This window comes from Zychaea mexicana, assembly GCF_025766255.1.
Source record: "Zychaea mexicana strain RSA 1403 chromosome Unknown BDB00scaffold_21, whole genome shotgun sequence".
NCBI lineage: Eukaryota > Fungi > Mucoromycota > Mucoromycetes > Mucorales > Lichtheimiaceae > Zychaea > Zychaea mexicana.
Genome location: NW_026516684.1, coordinates 289,360 through 306,551, shown reverse-complemented (window position 1 = coordinate 306,551; position 17,192 = coordinate 289,360). Strand labels below are relative to the sequence as shown.

General features: G+C 43.7%; 5 protein-coding genes across 5 annotated transcripts; 3 read left to right on the top strand and 2 right to left on the bottom strand.

Moving 5' to 3' along the window:
• Window positions 1-159: 159 nt before the first annotated feature.
• BDB00DRAFT_814414 (uncharacterized protein) lies at window positions 160-1,057 on the top strand. The gene has a single exon (XM_053122845.1). The coding sequence runs from the start codon at window positions 219-221 to the stop codon at window positions 960-962; it is 744 nt and encodes a 247-aa protein (XP_052981638.1). The 5' UTR covers window positions 160-218; the 3' UTR covers window positions 963-1,057.
• BDB00DRAFT_814409 (uncharacterized protein) lies at window positions 1,047-2,510 on the top strand. The gene is made up of 2 exons (XM_053122844.1): window positions 1,047-1,916; window positions 2,011-2,510. Exons 1-2 carry the CDS (start codon window positions 1,401-1,403, stop codon window positions 2,455-2,457), a joined length of 963 nt encoding a protein of 320 aa, XP_052981637.1. The 5' UTR covers window positions 1,047-1,400; the 3' UTR covers window positions 2,458-2,510.
• Window positions 2,511-3,090: 580 nt separating this feature from the next.
• BDB00DRAFT_760289 (P-loop containing nucleoside triphosphate hydrolase protein) lies at window positions 3,091-4,974 on the top strand (the record flags this gene model as incomplete). The annotated part of the gene is made up of 3 exons (XM_053119202.1): window positions 3,091-3,351; window positions 3,439-3,574; window positions 3,635-4,974. Coding segments are annotated over 3 exons (1,737 nt in total), but the record flags the coding sequence as incomplete, so codon positions are not given.
• Window positions 4,975-8,930: 3,956 nt separating this feature from the next.
• On the bottom strand, window positions 8,931-10,717 carry BDB00DRAFT_814401 (transmembrane amino acid transporter protein-domain-containing protein). The gene is made up of 3 exons (XM_053122843.1): window positions 10,579-10,717; window positions 10,274-10,467; window positions 8,931-10,197 (listed from the first exon to the last, which is right to left on the bottom strand). The coding sequence occupies exons 1-3, from the start codon at window positions 10,643-10,645 to the stop codon at window positions 9,151-9,153; spliced, it is 1,308 nt and encodes a 435-aa protein (XP_052981635.1). The 5' UTR covers window positions 10,646-10,717; the 3' UTR covers window positions 8,931-9,150.
• A 553-nt stretch (window positions 10,718-11,270) lies between these two features.
• Window positions 11,271-13,100, bottom strand: BDB00DRAFT_814395 (dienelactone hydrolase). Its single transcript, XM_053122842.1, has 7 exons — window positions 12,936-13,100; window positions 12,671-12,796; window positions 12,450-12,541; window positions 12,267-12,348; window positions 12,047-12,139; window positions 11,952-11,985; window positions 11,271-11,875 (listed from the first exon to the last, which is right to left on the bottom strand). The coding sequence occupies exons 1-7, from the start codon at window positions 13,008-13,010 to the stop codon at window positions 11,655-11,657; spliced, it is 723 nt and encodes a 240-aa protein (XP_052981634.1). The 5' UTR covers window positions 13,011-13,100; the 3' UTR covers window positions 11,271-11,654.
• Window positions 13,101-17,192: the final 4,092 nt, after the last annotated feature.

Genomic DNA, 17,192 nt, shown 5'->3' with positions numbered 1-17,192 from the left:
GTTTTCAGAATGTGAAATGTGATCAAAAAGTAGAGTATGGTGTGTGTACTATTGAAGCTGGATTCTGGGGAATGATGGTGATCTTGACTAGGAACGTGTGCGCAGCACCTAATACGCCAACTTTTCCGTTCCTACTGTTGTCTTTTTTTTTCTTTACTCTTCTTTTACTTTCAAGCGGATTCCTTTTTCTTGGCTTTCATACTACTGATACAATACGGATGGACGTATACTTTAAAACATCGGCACCAGGTACTACTGCAGCAGCAGGTGGAGGAGCAGTTGTCAACAGCAAGCATGGTGATCGCTCTGCTACCGCTACTACTGCTGCTGTTGCCACACGTTCATTCTGGAAATTGGCCAGGATGATGTCAAAACACGACCACAGGATTGCACCGTCCAATGCACAGCAAGTGAATTCTTTAAAAAAGCGTGCCATGCAATATTTTACCGCAGCAACAACGACAAAGCCAGCACTCCAACAGCAACACAGCAAGGATGATGAATTTGAGCAAAAAGGACAGGTTGCTAGCAGTAATCACTGCACGACGGCTGTACCGCAACCGGCATTGCTTCCAGCAGCAAAAACGACGATGAAAACTACGACTTCGATGCCTTCGTCCACAACAGTCTCATCCTCCTCAGCAACAGCAGCAGCAAAAGATGCAGCTAGCACTACTGTTGTAGGAGCAAAAACATCACCATCAAACCATGGCAGTGGTCATTTGAAGAAAAGTCCAAGTGGCCAATCGGCTTCTTTATCTACAGCATCAAGCTACCGACTACGAAAAGCAATGGCGTGGTTAGGACGGTCGTTTCACCGGTTTCAATATAGCGGCTTGATAAAATTCCAGAAAAGAAAAATGGAGAATAACGCATCGTTGCCGTCCCTCGGCGATTATGCACCATTGAGCACGGGGAGACATGCGTTTGAAGGCTCTGAGCGACCATTTACTTATGCGTAAGGAGATCGATAAGCAGGTGAATCGCTTTGTTACATATACTAAGAGCATGTGTGTCTGATAGTAGTAACACTAGTTCCAAAAAGAAGAATATGGAGATGCATGTCAAAGGTAAAAAGTGAAAAAAAAATGTGGATAAATGCAGCATAAATAATCATCATCATTTGCAACAGTGCTACGAATCACCAACCTGGCTTCATCTAAAGGTATTTAAACAAGTAAAGAGTGTAACCGTGGTAACAACAAGCAGAAAACTATTCACCATGGCAACTACTGATGTAGAACGGGATTATGAGCTCGATATCCGAGTCAACGACGTGAGTCAAACATTGGTCCGAGGCAGCCTGAACAAAATAACAAAGAAAATCAGTTCAAGCAAAAGCTCATCCAGTGCGATTACTGTGTAAGTGGGAAGAGTAGTGGTAGCTATCGTAGGTGGCGATGAGAAAAAAAAAATCCGCTGACAATCATCATAGGCCGGTTAAAGAGGATGAGCACGTGTCACTTGAATTTGTGGTGGCTACACAGGCACCTAAACAGCTGATCCAGAGCATCACCAAAGCAATGACGAACCACCATCATCATCATACGAGCAAAAATGTGGCGGCGCAGCAGCACCAGCAGCCTCTTCAGGTAGTGGGTGTGGCCCGTGTGCCACACAATGGCGCTGTAGGGAAACGAGAGACCCGACGTTATAAGCTGGCCAATCCAAAACAGATCAAGGGCTGGGATCTAGACTTGACGGTCGAGCTATCTTATACACAAGCAGAAAAGAAAAAGCAGCAGCAACAAAAGCAACAACCACCATGGACGTACTATACGCATACTTCGGGGCTTTCGGATCTCTCCGCGAGCGATGACGATAAAGATTGCGATCATGAGACGCTGCAGCAAGCACGATCACACTGTCATCAGGGTGACTATTTAACATTCTATGTACGAGGCAAGACCTTTCCTGTAAGTGTGTTTTCAAGGGTTTTGCTTATACTTGCATGTAAGGACGGACTTGCAAATGAAAAAAAAAGGCCTAACACGCACAAATAATTATTAGACATGGGAGAGGTTCTGGGTAACGCTTCAGGAGAACCGGCTGTGGCTGCGGAATTTTTCATACAAGGACCAGCGGGAGCCCATCGATAGCATTCCACTCCAGCATCTCAGCCGTGTTACCAAGCCATCCCTTGACGATCAAGACCGCGTGTGTGTAAGCAGATCGCATGGTCTGGTCCTGCAGACGAAACCCGGAGGCATCGTCAAGGATGATGGAGATAGACAAGAAGAAGACCAGGAGCCGTTGGAAGGAAAAGTGTTTTTGTTTGCGGATAATGCCACGAATGCGCTGCATTGGCGACGAGCGCTGGCAGCTTATACATCGGATGTTGTTAGTAGTAGTAGTAGTAGTAGCAAACCTTCAGGGTCAGCAACATCATCTGCCGCTGCTGCTGCTGCGGTGATGGCTACAAACGGACCAGGGGTACATTCAAAATACGTTTGCTAGACACCAGAGAGAACGAATAATAATTAAAAAAGACACAGTCAAATCAAAAAAAGGCTGGTGACGAAAAACACAAAAATTTTCAAATTCGTAGTGCTGCGAAACAAGCCTATAAACTCCCTCTTTTTTTTATTACCTTTTCCTTTTTTTTCTTTTTCTTTTCCACAAATAATGAACAATGGAAGCTACAACAATGACAGCCTAGATCAGCGATTTGGTAAAGGATCTTTATTCGATTCGGGGCGGATCATGGATGAAATACATTGATGAAAGTAGAACAACTCACTAAATTTAAAACGATGGATCTTGTTAATAGCTGGAATGGGCATCAATAACTCATCTAATCAACCTCCACGAAGCAAGTATGTTCCTCCTCATTTGAGAGACAGACAAGCTGGTCCTAATGAAGGCGACGGTGCCAGTGCTGGCTGGTCGGCCTGGAACAGCGAACGTCCTGCTCCTCGCAGCGACAGGTAGGAAGAAAGAGATTTATTTACTACTAATTACCTGAGAAAGATCGCCGCAGCTCATCTTTATGTTTTTCTTTATTTCAAAAGCTGGAACTCGTCTCGCTCCGACTACAGCCGTGGTGGTGGCTACGGTGGCCGTGGCGGCGGTGCTGCCGGCGGCTCTTTCTACGAACGTGGTTCTTATGGTGGCGGCGGTTACCGTAACCGCCGTGGTGGTGATGAAGGTGGCTATGTGCGCCGTGACGAAAGCCGTGGCTATTGGAAGGAAGGCGCTCACCACGTCGCCAATCCCAACCCTCGCACCGAACGTGAACTGTTTGGCAGCGCCGATGACTCTGACCGTCAGCACACTGGTATCAACTTTGAAAAGTACGACGACATCCCTGTCGAGGCTAGTGGCCACGATTGTCCCGAGGCTATCACTACTGTAAGCAATTTGCTATTTTTGTTTAATAATGCGAATTGGAGATTTGCAATGATGAAAGAGACACTAAGTCGTTGCAAAAACCTATAGTTTGCCAGCCCTCCTCTCGACGCCCACCTGTTGAGCAACATCGAGTTGGCTCGCTACACAGTCCCTACTCCTGTCCAAAAGTACTCGATCCCCATCGTCGGTGCCGGCAGAGATCTGATGGCCTGTGCTCAGACTGGTAAGTTAGCCTAAAAAAACGCAAGCTGCATAAAAAAAGGCACTAACATAAATCTAATAGGTTCCGGAAAGACTGGTGGTTTCTTGTTCCCCGTGCTCTCTGAACTTTTCGGCAAGGGTCCACTCGAAGTGCCTGCTGAAGAGGCTGGCCGTGGCTACCGCTCCCGCAAGGCGTATCCCACCGTCTTGATCCTGGCCCCTACCCGTGAATTGGTCTCGCAGATCTTTGACGAAGCCAAGAAGTTTGCTTACCGCAGTTGGGTCCGTCCCGCTGTCGTCTACGGTGGTGCCGATATTGGCTCCCAGATCCGTCAGATCGAGCGTGGCTGCGACTTGCTCGTTGCTACTCCTGGTCGTCTTGTCGACTTGATCGAACGTGCCCGTATTTCGCTCGCCAACATCCGCTACCTCGTCCTTGACGAAGCCGATCGTATGCTTGATATGGGTTTCGAGCCTCAAATCAGACGCATTGTCGAGAAGGAAGACATGCCCGGCGTTGAGGACCGTGTGACGCTCATGTTCTCTGCAACCTTCCCTCGCGACATCCAGTACCTTGCCCGCGATTTCTTAAAGGACTACATCTTCTTGTCTGTTGGCCGTGTTGGTTCGACATCCGAAAACATCACCCAAAAGGTCGAATATGTCGAAGACGAAGACAAGCGCTCGGTATTGCTCGACATCTTGCACTCAACTGAAGTGTCTGGCTTGACGTTGATCTTTGTTGAGACCAAGCGCATGGCCGATATGCTCTCGGACTTTTTGATCTCCAACAACTTCCCTGCCACCTCTATCCACGGTGACCGCTCCCAGCGCGAGCGTGAACGTGCTCTTGATTCGTTCCGTACAGGTCGCACTCCCATCATGGTGGCTACTGCTGTCGCTGCCCGTGGTTTGGATATCGCCAACGTCTCGCACGTCATCTCGTACGATCTTCCTTCTGACATTGATGACTATGTCCACCGTATCGGCCGTACCGGTCGTGCTGGTAACACTGGTCTTGCCACTGCCTTCTTCAACCGTGGCAACAAGAACGTTGTCAACGACTTGATCGATATTTTGAAGGAAGCCAACCAGGAACTCCCCTCGTTCTTGGAGTCGATCTCCCGTGAAACCAGATCGTTCGGTGGCGGCCGTGGCCGTGGCCGTGGCCGTGGTGGTAGCTTTGGTGGCCGCGATTTCCGCAAGTATCCTCAGAACGATAGCTTCAGCCGTGGCGGCTATGGTGGCGGCGGCGGCGGTAGCAGCGGCGGCGGTGGTTACGGTAACGATAACAACTACGGCGGCGGAAGCGGCTACAACAACTATCCTCCGCTTAACAACGGCGGCGGCGGCGGCGGTAGATCGTCGTACGCTTCTCGAGACGTGCCTCTGCAGTACCAGACCAAGACCAGCTGGTTCTAAAGAGTTAAAAAAAGAAAAAAGGATTCAAGGATGGGGCGTTGTGATGCCAGAGCGCGCTCTTATACTTTGCTTTTCCTTTATTATCAAAATTCCAAAAAAAAAGATACACACACGTATTACAGCCACACCAACATCTTCTACGCGCATTGTCATCCCACACACCCATTACGAAATTACTCATCCTACCTTTTTTTTTCTAAAACTCGCACTTTCCTCTCTTAGTATCTTTCCATTTCCATTTCGGTTATCGTCTTCTCTTTTTCCTTTTTCTCCTTTCCTATCATCATTTGCCAGCAACTCAATCAGATTTACTCACCCACGCTCTCCCACATATATATTACTTCTCCTCTCTTATATATAGACTTTTCTTCTTTTTTTCAAAAACCTCACCTTTTGCTTTTCTCTCCTTCCTTCCTTACTGTTTGTCTGTTGTGGTTGTTTATAATGAAAGAAAATGATTACCAATAATTTAGTCTTAAACACCCTTCGTCTGTCTGTCTCCCTTTCCAATGCTGTTCTCCATATTGCTCGCACTAAAACAACTGCGGTCAGACGTATTTGTTTGCATCCGGCATGCAGAGTCGGAGGACTTGCCAAGAATAGCAAATTTGCCCGCTTGCCCGCTCGGTACATCTGTTGGCGATATGATCCATCATTGTGTGCATGGTGGTTTGGCTATAAAGGGTGGTGTGTGTATGCTAGCTCAGGCGAGATAGTGGCGCTTGACATAAGTATACAACTCTTCTCTCATGTTATGTATCTTGTTATCTGACGTTTTCCAGTGATAGATGGATGGGGATATGAAATACTTGCATGCCCCTGTATTAAATTGGATCTGTGTACTTGCGGTTTTATTTGAAACTGCTAGCAAAAAGCAACATACAATACTCCAAAATCACCCTCACCATGATCACGTACAATAGTCCATGTAGCTCCTATAACCGTCAATAACCCGTACCCGATAGGAGTTGTTTGTGTCAGTTAGAAAGTATGCCCCTTTTAAAGAAGATATCGACTGCATCAAACTTCAATCTACCAATCTGGCGTCAGTTTTACTACGGATGATAATATGATTAGTAACTCAACAAGTGACGATGTGAGGTCACCTACATTTACCCGTGGCGTCAATGAGCGCTCGTCAAATGCCGGTCTCTCCATCTTTTCATTGTAAGCAGCTGTGTATAACAGTCGGATTCTTCCGCCAGTTTAGAAAATGAACCTCGGATCGAGCCCGACCTTTCGACACGTTTAGTTCGCAGTGTTCATTCATACATATGCGTTGACACGCCTCAGAACTAGATATACATATCTTATTCTTCGATGAGGGTCATTAACGGAGATACCATTGAGACCGTGATTTCCTGCTGCTGCTTATACTCCCCCAATTTTTTCGTTATTTTGGCACGCTATTCCTCCAAACTCATAAATATGTTAGGTAGTTGAATCAATTCAACCGATTTTTATAACTACATTACACTCATAGTCCATCATGTTGAAAGGTTGACGGAGCTTATTTTTCAATCTTGATTCGATTGTCGTTTTATTGGTCACATATAAATGATTTAATGTTTTACGCCACAAAAATTCCTGACGAATTCTGTCGCCTGTTCACTCTAGTCCACTATGCGGTTGTCCTTCGTCGCACTTGGTACTTTTATATACAATAAAGATTTCTGTAGTACTCTCAGTACTGTTTAGTGGAAGCTTTTTTGGACTGTCAAGCTTTTGTGATATGCTTGAAAGTACGTCAGGGTACTCGGCACAAGACTTAATTAAGCGTTAACTGTTTCACCAAAACGCGTCTGCCATGCCTCCTCCAAAGGTGTATGATACCTCATGATTTCAATCTTCTCGACCAGACGATATGTAAAAATCTGACTTTATGATACATGTATAGCGAACGATCACAGATATCAATTTAAGCTGGTTGTTTTTTTTTCAACCTATGAGCAGCTTATGCTTACACTTTACTTCATTATATCACATAAGACACCAGTAACAAATAGACACGAAGAAGCTCTATTGCTATTACTACTGCGCCTGGATAATAGCGTAATCCCTTTAGAGAATCATATTAATGCTTGAACGGCATCCTCCTCTAAACTAAGATATTTTAAACCAAATTTAAAGTCGGTTGCAGCCATGTTTATACTCCAACAACAACAGCAAACAAGCTGGGAATAGCTCATCGTCCGTTGAGATCCCGCATTCGCTTCATCGTATGTATAAAAAGTACACATTGCTCAGAGAAAACTAGACCTGTCAACATCACTGCCACGAGACGATGCTCGTTTTGTCGATACGTTTTTCGGCGACAACGTGTTGGGTGAACGAATACTCGAATCACAAGGCATATAGTATTAATGCAAAGGAAGAATTGATGATACAAGTACATCGTCAGAACATGGTCAAGAGAAACTCAATTATGTACTTGATATAACAATACCGAGTCTTTTTAAAAATGTGCAGTCTTCTGTAACGAATTTGTGGTTAGTTCTGGAGACCAAACGCTTTTCAACTGCTTGATGAAAATGCTCCTGGTTTTCTTCTGCTAAATTGGAAGGATGTCAGACACCGTCAAATGAATATGTGCCTTTTCTCAATGTTTTAGCCCCGTAGAGCTCCCTCTCCTTTTCTTGCTCTCTTTCTTCCAACTTTTTCTTTCAAAGAATTAGGCAATAAAGACTGCATATTATTTCATGAGAAACTTTGTCCGTAGACTATGTTGCTTTACCAGCCACTTGTAAAATATATGGTTTCTGTCTTCCTTGATATGTACAATTGGACGGTAAACAGACTACAACAGTACACCAGTCGACCCAGCACCGGCGATAGGACCACACCAGTACATGTGTATCTCCGACGGCGGGCGTATGACAACTTTGAAAGTCCATTTCTTACATACCAGCCATAGAAAATATTTTGCTTTGGAGTCTACCTCGTTTATGAATCGTCAATGCTTAACCTCATTAATGACACACTAACTTCGTTGATTTTACTTGACCATGGAAACTCCTTGTATAATCCACTTGCTGTTTGTTGCTTCAAACACTATTTTTTCCATTCTAGTACCTGGCGGCGACGCGACTCAAAGCGGTGTTTTCTTGCGCTGCGGTCGTTATCTTATACTTATCAGTGACGATAGCAAGGGTAAGAGGAACAGAGCACTGGATGTAGTGGCCCACGCCAAGTTGGCAAGCTATAAAAAAGCATCGGTTGCTGACAGTGCTAAAACAAAGTTTCCAGTGCCAATAGTATGTGCGAACGCTGTGTCAGTTGGTTTTCGCCTTTTCCAATCATGAGCAACTCGGGCCCCTTTCTGTCAAGCGAGAGTATCAATGATACATTCTCAGTACCCGCCAGTTTGATGCTGCATCAGTTTGCTGACCTGGTGACCTGACAACGTTACATATTTACTAGCTCACTGCTAGTAAATGCATATGACAAACATTAGTAACATCCTAAATCGGTCAAATATTCCCACGACATGAAGCAATATTTGTTTGATTCTGCAAACACAACCCTCTTTCTCTATATTGCAGTGGCTAGTGCAAGTTGCTTGGGTGGCTCTCGAACTGCTTTTAGTATGTCGCAAAGAGCAACATAAAATCCGTGAAGCATGTAATACTGTACAATCAAGGGATTTTATTGGGCTCACATAGATGCTTGGATAAGTGTCGTAGAAAAGAGAGCCTGTAAGCTCATAACCGCAACAGGTCTCAATAATTACAGGAGGTAAGCAAATAATCATAAGTTTCAAAGGGTAGTAAACTTTTCTAAAGGGAAATCATCTTCATTTGACAGCTTAAGCAACGATCGCAAAGTTGCTTCTAAAAAAAGGCGACATCAATATCAAAGATGCGACATTTGATTTCCAGGTAAATTTAACACATAATGGCATATCAATGACATTTATAAGCGCACTACAAAATAGCACGCCAAAATTTCCAGTAAAATATTAAAGTCAATATAAAAAAAAATGCAATGTATTTATATTGTACAACGCGAATAAAAGTAGGTTGTGGGGTATTTTGAATACAACTTATATATACAACATAATGAAAAAACGAAGGAAACCAAAAAAAAGGAGAATGGAGGAGAAAAAGGCAAGTAGTAACGAGATGAATAAAGTACACTTTGTGAGGGATAAAGGAAAATGTGTGTAAGGAATCTTTTTTACGAGAATGCTTCGATCAAACCCTCGATAGAGTCAATGGTACCAAAGATAAGGCCGACAATGCCGAGAACAATGATAAGAGCATTCCATGCCAGTTCGTAGATGGGTTTGTTGCGGAAGCCGGTCAAGCGCCAGTAAAAGAGGACGGGGAAGATAAAGATCAAAGCACAGTTGGCAAACGAGCCAATAAGACTCATGAGCAAGTCGAAACGAGGAACGGTACATGCAATGACACCGACGACGACCATGATGATGATACGGATGCAAGCACGAATGATAAATTCCCAGAATTTACCAAAGCGTTCAACGGTAACATTGAGCATATCTTCGATATCCAAAGCGAACGAGGTAGTCAAAATGGGCGCAGCCATCAAAACGTGGACAGTCATCAAGACGATGGCGATGATACGTGGAACGCCCTCAGGAATGCTGTTGTAGACGGGATTGATGACCGTGTTGCCGTAGACATAGTAGCCAGGTACTGCGGTCATAAAGTACATACCGGCGCACGTGCCAAGACCAGCGATAGCGACCCAAGGCCATTGCTTGGGTTTCTTCATGGATGCTTCGACGTGTGGGTAAACTGCGTTGCCACCAAAACTGAACGAAATCGTACTAAGAGCGATAGGGAATTTATCCCAGATGACGGAGTCGTGGTGAATATCGGGCCAATTCTTTTGGTCGAGGCATGCCATGATGAGGACGATTAAGACGGTGACAAGTGTTGCAGCAGCACCGAATGCACTCATGAAAGCGACTTCTTTCATGTTTTTGACGATAATGAATGGGATAGCAACAATAGCGGTTGAGATGATGATCCATGGTGTTTCGCCAATATCGCCAGCGGTTTCTTTGCAAAGCTGGTTTAAGTTTTGACCACTGAGCACCATGTACAGGATAGGTGCACCGAGCAGGATCCAAGCGTTGAAGAAAAAGGTGACCCAGCCACCGATCCAGCCGAATGACGCAGTGGCGACTTCTTTATAATTTGACAGGCGAACAGGTGGTTTAACATAGAGACATCGAATCAAAATAATACCGGTGTACTGTGGTTATGATGCAGAATCATCAGTAAGATGCTCTTTCTTTTCTTTTCTCTAGAACAACAAAAAAGAAACTTACTGTAGACATGAACCATGAAAGGAACAGAATGAATAGGCCAATCCAACCACCCAGTCTCAGGGCATATGGCAGACCCAGAGTACCAGTACCGGCGATGACACACACAACGTTAAAGTATGCCAAAAATGATGAGCCTGCCTCACTACGGTCGACATCTTGAACGTGGTTTGAATCTTTATAATCAAAGTCGAAGTCTATAACAAAATGTAGTAAAGAAGAAAGAATTATTACGGTTACAATTCTTAGCTACTAGGTACATTTTCCTGTCGTCCTTCTAGATCATCTAGTACAGGATAACAACGCACCACTGTAGGCTTCGCGGGTTTCTGACGGCGGGTAGTCGGCCGAGGCCTTCTTTTCAGTGATAGACATTCAGACAAACAAAAGGTGAAATTCTGTTCGGATGTGCCGAACACCGCTTCTTATATACCGAAATATTTTTTTTCCTTTTTTCTTTCATATTTTACGGTGCGCTCTGGCATCCAATGACATCGATTGCTAGGCTACTCAAAGAGGAAATACAAGAAGCTAGCTAATCATGAGAACCCGAAATGGTTTCAATCGGAGCAAAAACAAAAGCGATTTACGATATGGGTGCTGCCAAGCGATTAGGTTTTCTCACACTTGTAGTGCAAACTTCCCACGATTCGAACGATGTATTAGAAGGTCCAAAGAGAAAGAGATAGAATGAGGAAGCTGCCGGTTTTGAAAAAGAGCTACTGCAGGAACATGTCATTATACACGTGGCTTTTGACTTGAGCCGACCTCAGCACATATACCACCACCAAGCCATTTTACTCAATTTTCCATACTTTCTTCAGCGGGTCTGACGTCCTTCCTCTCCGGATTTTGTTACTCCGTGACGAATCAGCATGCGCACTATTGTTCTGAAGGCATGACTCACTTGGTTTCTCAGCGATTCATTTGCTGGTAAGCACCGAAGAGGAGAACCTAAACAAGGCGGAGCGGACAAATCGATCGATGACCCAATGATATTGCCACCTCTTATTCCAAATTGCCCCCACGTTTTCCCAAAGCACCCCTGTTGATTACATACGCGGGTCACTAAAGCGACGCAATTTGACGTTATCGTATCGGCATGTTTATCTTTTGTGGATGGGAAAAAATAATTTATAAACTGGGGCAAATAGGGCGAATATAGCAACTGGACACAACATTTACAAACGTGGAGATGAGACACTATAACGTTTTAGTAAACAGAAAAAGAGGTAAGAGGGATTGGTTACTGCGAAAGAAATTCAATTGGGTATGTCCTGACTTTTTGTTTATTTTGTTATCTTGCTTATCCACTCTCCTCCCCTCTTATAATACGAGACTTGTGGCTTCAAGTGGAGCATCGTCAAGCTTTTGTATGATACACTTACGCAAGGTGCTTGATCAAGTAAGTGTAGATTCTGCTCCAGGCTTCATCACGGATCGCCTGTTCTTGCGATCTGGGCTCAATGTTCTTATCAACGAAGCCCAACTCCTTGCGCTTCTCAATACTCCAGTCGTCATCGTTCAAGAAAGCATGGCCTTGTTCGGGATAACGGTAAATGTTGACGTCGGATGCACTCTTCAAATTGACTTCCAACTTGTTTGCTATAAACGGGAGAAAACAGAACGTATCATTGAATCGTCTCGTATCTCTTTTTCTCATTATCTTTCTTTGTCTTACCAGCAGCAGGATCGCTGAAACCTTCCATGGTATCCTTAAACAAGAACACAGGGTTAGCCAGCTATATTTGGAATTACGGATTGAGTATAATTTACCTTGCCACCAAAGTGACCCTGGATAGCGGTGGCGCTCGTGATCTTGGTAACATCAAAGTTATCGGGTGTAGTGCCGTAGCAGGTCACTGCAGCCTATATGTGTTGCATCGCAGAAGGGCAGCGACAGCAGTATAAGTATGACTTGGTTCATCTTCTTTTGCTTCTTTCGCTGTTCCTCAATACTACTATCCCCTTCCACCACCATGGAGCTCCATCTTACCTTCAAAGGAGGGCTAGTCAATTGGGTAGCCAAGGCGAGTGAAAGACCGCCGCCCATGCAGAATCCAATGGCACCGAGTTTGCTAGATAATTGGAATAACAAAAATTAGTTTAAACGCGATATACAGCAATTTCTTTTCTCTTCTTTCTATCCTTATGTGTGTCCCCCAACTTTTTTACTTACGTATAACCTTCAGCATTCAACGACTTGGCCAAGGTTTCAAGTTCATTGATCGCCACAGTCCAGTCCAAGTTGGTCATCAAATGGCTAGCTTCCTAAATATCACAATTTGCAGCGCGCGCGCGCAAGTCAACCCGGTTGTGTATGTGTCAAAGTCATCTGTCACGTTTTACCCAGGTATAGCGATATATTCAAACATGCGCTAGCCCCTCACGGATATTTACCTCGGCAGTCAAACCAATCTTTCCCTTGTACAAGTCAGGCAAAACAGTTCTTGCTCCAGTGTTGTTGGCAATGCGCTGGGCATGCTGCTTGATCGTGTCGTTAATGCCCCACCATTCTTGTAGAACCTGATTTTCATTTTGTTCAGTTGGAAAATGAAGCGAGGGCCGTCTTTCTCTCTCTCTCTCTCTCTCTCCGACACCAGCCTTGAGTGATTACATTATACAACACAGAGGACAGAACACGGTTTCTTTCTTTTCAACTTACAATGATGGCAGCACCGTCAATCTTTTTGGACGTATCCTTGGGGTCAAAAGTGAGAACCTTGAAGGGCAAAGACATTTTTGTTAAATTTGAGAAATGGAAAAACGCGTACGAGTTGTTTGTTACTGCGTTTGGGCTTGTTGCCAATACCTATGAGTCCGTGAGAACCCCGCACTTTTACGTTACTAATCATGATTTTCGTGTTAACGTGTATCCGAAAGAAGATTCATGCAGAAACATGCCAAATTTCATGCTTGTACATGTGCTAGCCATCCTATGATTTCTTCAATTTATAAGGGTATAAAGGTATCAACAAAGCTCTCTTTTGTTGTGCTATACAACGCTCGTATTATATTATTGCTGGTTTTAAGCTACATCATCAAGTCGTCTGCTAGGCAACAAGTTAAGGCCCCCTCTCTCTTATCTATTGGTTCGGAGCCGGGTTGTTACGCGCTAATGACCGAATTGTCGGAAGGTCCAGTTCTACGAGCGTGGACAACCGATGACTAAAAAAGCTGGCCTGACAGCCTAGCAGTATGAACTAATCATTACCTATCAGAGATGATATACATTATAGTACGACCGTGATCACAATCAATTGGATAAAACAACTGCACTGAGCAAAAGACAAGCTCCGGTTTGACCGATCCGTTTGTCCGTGACGTGTGTGTAATACAAACTGCTAGAGAACGTGCAGAATTCTAAAGCCGATGCCTCCTTGACTCGAGCTTCAAGGGTTACTAATAGTGTACCTTGCTACAGCACCAGGCACCCGTAGACATCGTCATCGCAGGTAATACCGTCAGATGCTGACGTATAGGGCTCATGAAGGCAGTGGTGATACAATAATGGCAGCAAAATCTCTAGAAAAAAATGTGGATTACATGTCAAAATCCACGCCGCAGTCAACCGACGCGACTTTCCCGTTCATCACTATTCTGCGGCAACTATCAATCAGACACCACCTTATTTATCCATACACGGCGTCTAAAGACTCTGTTAGTCGGTTTTTAATGAATGTAAAGGAGAATTAGGGCTATAATCATACGCTCCGAGGTAGTTTTTGCTTCTTTATCTAATTACTATCTGGAGCAGGGCATGATTGAATAAAGTGAAGAGGGTCGAAACTGATCAGTTGCACACATACGCCACCAAAATGAATTCTTGTAATGGTATAGGTAGTGAACCTTTGTTTTTTGATCTAAAAATTCAGCGTCGCCAATCACGTTACTGTACCTATTCTCGCTATGATTCCCATTTCAAGTATTTTCCAGGTTGCTTATGGAGGATAAAACATTATCATCTGTGAGTCAAGTCGAAGACTTTCATTGTGTCGATAGCAATAGAAAGAAAGCAATCCAAAGGTTAAGTTACTAATAGTTCTATCGTCGTATAGGCACAATTTCCAGCATGGGATTCTGAGGCCTTCATCCATTTTTATAAAGGATCAAACAAGTACGTGGTATAGCCCGACCAACAACGACAACTGCCGCTCTCAATAGTGGCAAACTGGAATTCGAAACGGATCGCCTTAGATCTTAAGGTAGCTGATATACCTATATTTGACGTAAAGTTAGATGCCCACTTATTGTCTTCTTCTCTCTTTGTTTGAGCTTTGTTAAAGAACGGGTCATTAGCTTCCAAAATTGTAAGAAAGGCACCATCCTCAAAAGATTTCATGTCGACGTGCTTTGACGAGATACCTATCTGCGACGGAATATCTGTCGTTTTCTGGTTCAGACGAGTTTACAAAAGCAGTAGATCGTTTGAATGCTGAAGTGGTCGTTTTTCGTTGAAGAAGAAGTGAGGCTACTGATCAGGAATGGTGTTTGTGCTGACTGCATCAATTCGTTTCGTTTGTTAGGGTGAAATTGACTGGAAAGCGATAAGAGAACGCGTTTCAAGAACATACATAAAAACTAAAGTAGCCCTCGCCTGGTTTGCCCAACCAACACTAACACCTATTATCACACCGTTGCCCTCAAGAGTATCTACCAAAAAGGCTATAGCTACAATAGCGTTGGACGAATTAAGCGCAAGGAAGTTCTGGCCTCGAAGATGGTCGTATGTACGTGGAAAAATTTAGTCCTATTATTCACTCCATGATCATGAAAACAGAAGATATTTCGGCGTGATCCTAAAAGGAAACCGGCAACGCAACAGTATTGATTTCAATCAAAGCCTACTAGCACCACTTTAGAGAGTACGAGTAGATTACTCTTTTATCGGGAAAAAGTATGCTCGTCGCCTTATCAGATATTCTTAATTATATATTAAAACTGCAACCTTACCTTGACAGATCGCAACAAGGTCGTTCATGGAACCACCTTCGATCGCCGTTGTAGAAGCTGATTTGTATTGGGCCGAGACAACCCGTTTGAACATATTATATTTAATGCTGACCACGTTTTGAAGATGGATTCAATGGGGATGCAATTTCTGTTCGTATATTACCAGTTGTTGTCATAACAGATAAGGTAACTTTTAAAAAGCTATTTATCAGCACAGGAAAACATTAATAGCAAACATCAAGAACGTTATGATAATGCATAATCAGAACCGAACAAGAACACCTTTGGCAGGCCCGTGCGGTCTGTGTCGTGGAGTGCATCGACATTTGTAGCCGTGTGCGTTTCTACTAATTATTATTCTTGCTTCAGGCACACATGGCAACCATAAGAGACTGTTGTTTTTCGACTGTTGTTGCTGGGGATAAGGATTTACGCTACATTGTATCATCGTTGCTATAACAACAATGAAAGTCGCGTAATAACAGCAAAAGAGAGCTTAAACGGTACATGTGGTACTACAGTAATTACTAGATCAGTGAATTTGTAGAAGCATCCAAAAAGATTCGTGAACTGCACGTGACCGTCAGTGAGAGAAAACGGCCGATGACTGGAAAGTGGAAAATCAACAATCGCCAAACCGCACCACACTAATAGTAGACAGATGACTGTTTTTTGAAGCTCAAATTCAAATTCATGATGGGTAAGTATAGGATGTGGCAGTTCCGAGAATAGGGCATATGCAGGTTGTTGTAGGTTTATTACCGCCTTTGGAAAAACCGACACTTTTTTCAATTCAAAGGAAAAACGCCACGATGGAGTGTACTGATGTCTAAGTTCGTGATACATGAAAATAAGACCATTTATATAAACACAGACGCACGCATGCGCCGCCCTGGTTAATGTTTACATAAATATCATATTGTTTTCGTTGCTGCTGTTAATGGGCAAGGGACCATGGACATAACCACCATCATTAGAATTTTAACAAGAAGCCTGTCGCTCTTTTTTTTTCTTTCTTCTCTCTCCGTTGACTCTTATCCTTAATAATCGTGCATACATAAACATTTATTATTATCAAAAAATCACACGCCAACAACAACAACAACAACAATAACAAAGAAGACGCACATGATGAATTCCATTGAATTTCCTGCAGCCACTCTGACGCCCAAGCTTTGCAGTCGCCCCCCAAGACAAACATCGCGCCGGATCCTGAACCGAATGGCCCACGACTTGACGATGACACACGATATTTGTCTGCTTCAGGAAAGCGTCCAATTTCCTAGTGCCCCTGCATCATCCTCATTTAAGACAACAGAACCTCCAGCACTCAAGTTGTGTCACCCAACTACAACTACTATCACTATATCCTCCAAGAAGCGTCATCATAATAACAACAACAACAACAGCAGCAGCAGCAGCAAGGGATTTGTAAATCGTCTTGTAAAAAGAATGCTCGTGTTCAAGGCAGCAAAAAAGAAATAATAAAGAAGAAGAATTTTTACATAACGGTGAACTAGCGAAAAGGAAAGGGTTTGGATAAACAATAAGTAATAGTAGTAATATGGGTGGGGATAGTAGTAGTAAGTAATAGTAAGTGACTATGTATATGTGTATGTAGAGGATATAACTATAGAGTGGATAAGATATAGTAAGAAGCAGAGGGTTTATGTTATGGCGGGGCGGGGAGGAAGGGAGGGGGTGTTGGAGGGTGTGGATGAGCTATGGGGACCTTTTATTTTGAGAAGAGGCATAATGATAGAAGATGAAGGATGTGTAAGCGAAGCAGTACTCATAACAGGATTTACGAGGGGTGACATGATTTCAAGTATGGATGGAAGATGATGTGATGATATATAAAGAAAGAATGAGTGTTGGGGAGAGGATGTACACAGAAGGAAAGGTTGGGGATTGGGAAGAGCGTGGTTGAAGAGAATGCTGCAATTTTGGATGAGAGAGGAAGTGTGTG

Bases quoted from the DNA above. Each gene is read 5' to 3' on its own strand.
- BDB00DRAFT_814409 (XM_053122844.1), top strand. From the start codon at position 1,401: ATGAGAAAAAAAAAATCCGCTGACAATCATCATAGGCCGGTTAAAGAG. The intron at 1,917-2,010 runs GTAAGTGTGTTT...AATAATTATTAG, and splicing joins TACGAGGCAAGACCTTTCCT to ACATGGGAGAGGTTCTGGGT.
- BDB00DRAFT_814414 (XM_053122845.1), top strand. From the start codon at position 219: ATGGACGTATACTTTAAAACATCGGCACCAGGTACTACTGCAGCAGCA.
- BDB00DRAFT_814395 (XM_053122842.1), bottom strand. From the start codon at position 13,010: ATGTCTTTGCCCTTCAAGGTTCTCACTTTTGACCCCAAGGATACGTCC. The intron at 12,349-12,449 runs GTAAGTAAAAAA...CCAATTATCTAG, and splicing joins TTGAATGCTGAAGGTTATAC to CAAACTCGGTGCCATTGGAT. The intron at 11,876-11,951 runs GTAAGACAAAGA...TCCCGTTTATAG, and splicing joins TTTCAGCGATCCTGCTGCTG to CAAACAAGTTGGAAGTCAAT.
- BDB00DRAFT_814401 (XM_053122843.1), bottom strand. From the start codon at position 10,645: ATGTCTATCACTGAAAAGAAGGCCTCGGCCGACTACCCGCCGTCAGAA. The intron at 10,468-10,578 runs GTGCGTTGTTAT...ATTTTGTTATAG, and splicing joins AACCCGCGAAGCCTACAGTG to ACTTCGACTTTGATTATAAA. The intron at 10,198-10,273 runs GTAAGTTTCTTT...TCATAACCACAG, and splicing joins TTTCATGGTTCATGTCTACA to TACACCGGTATTATTTTGAT.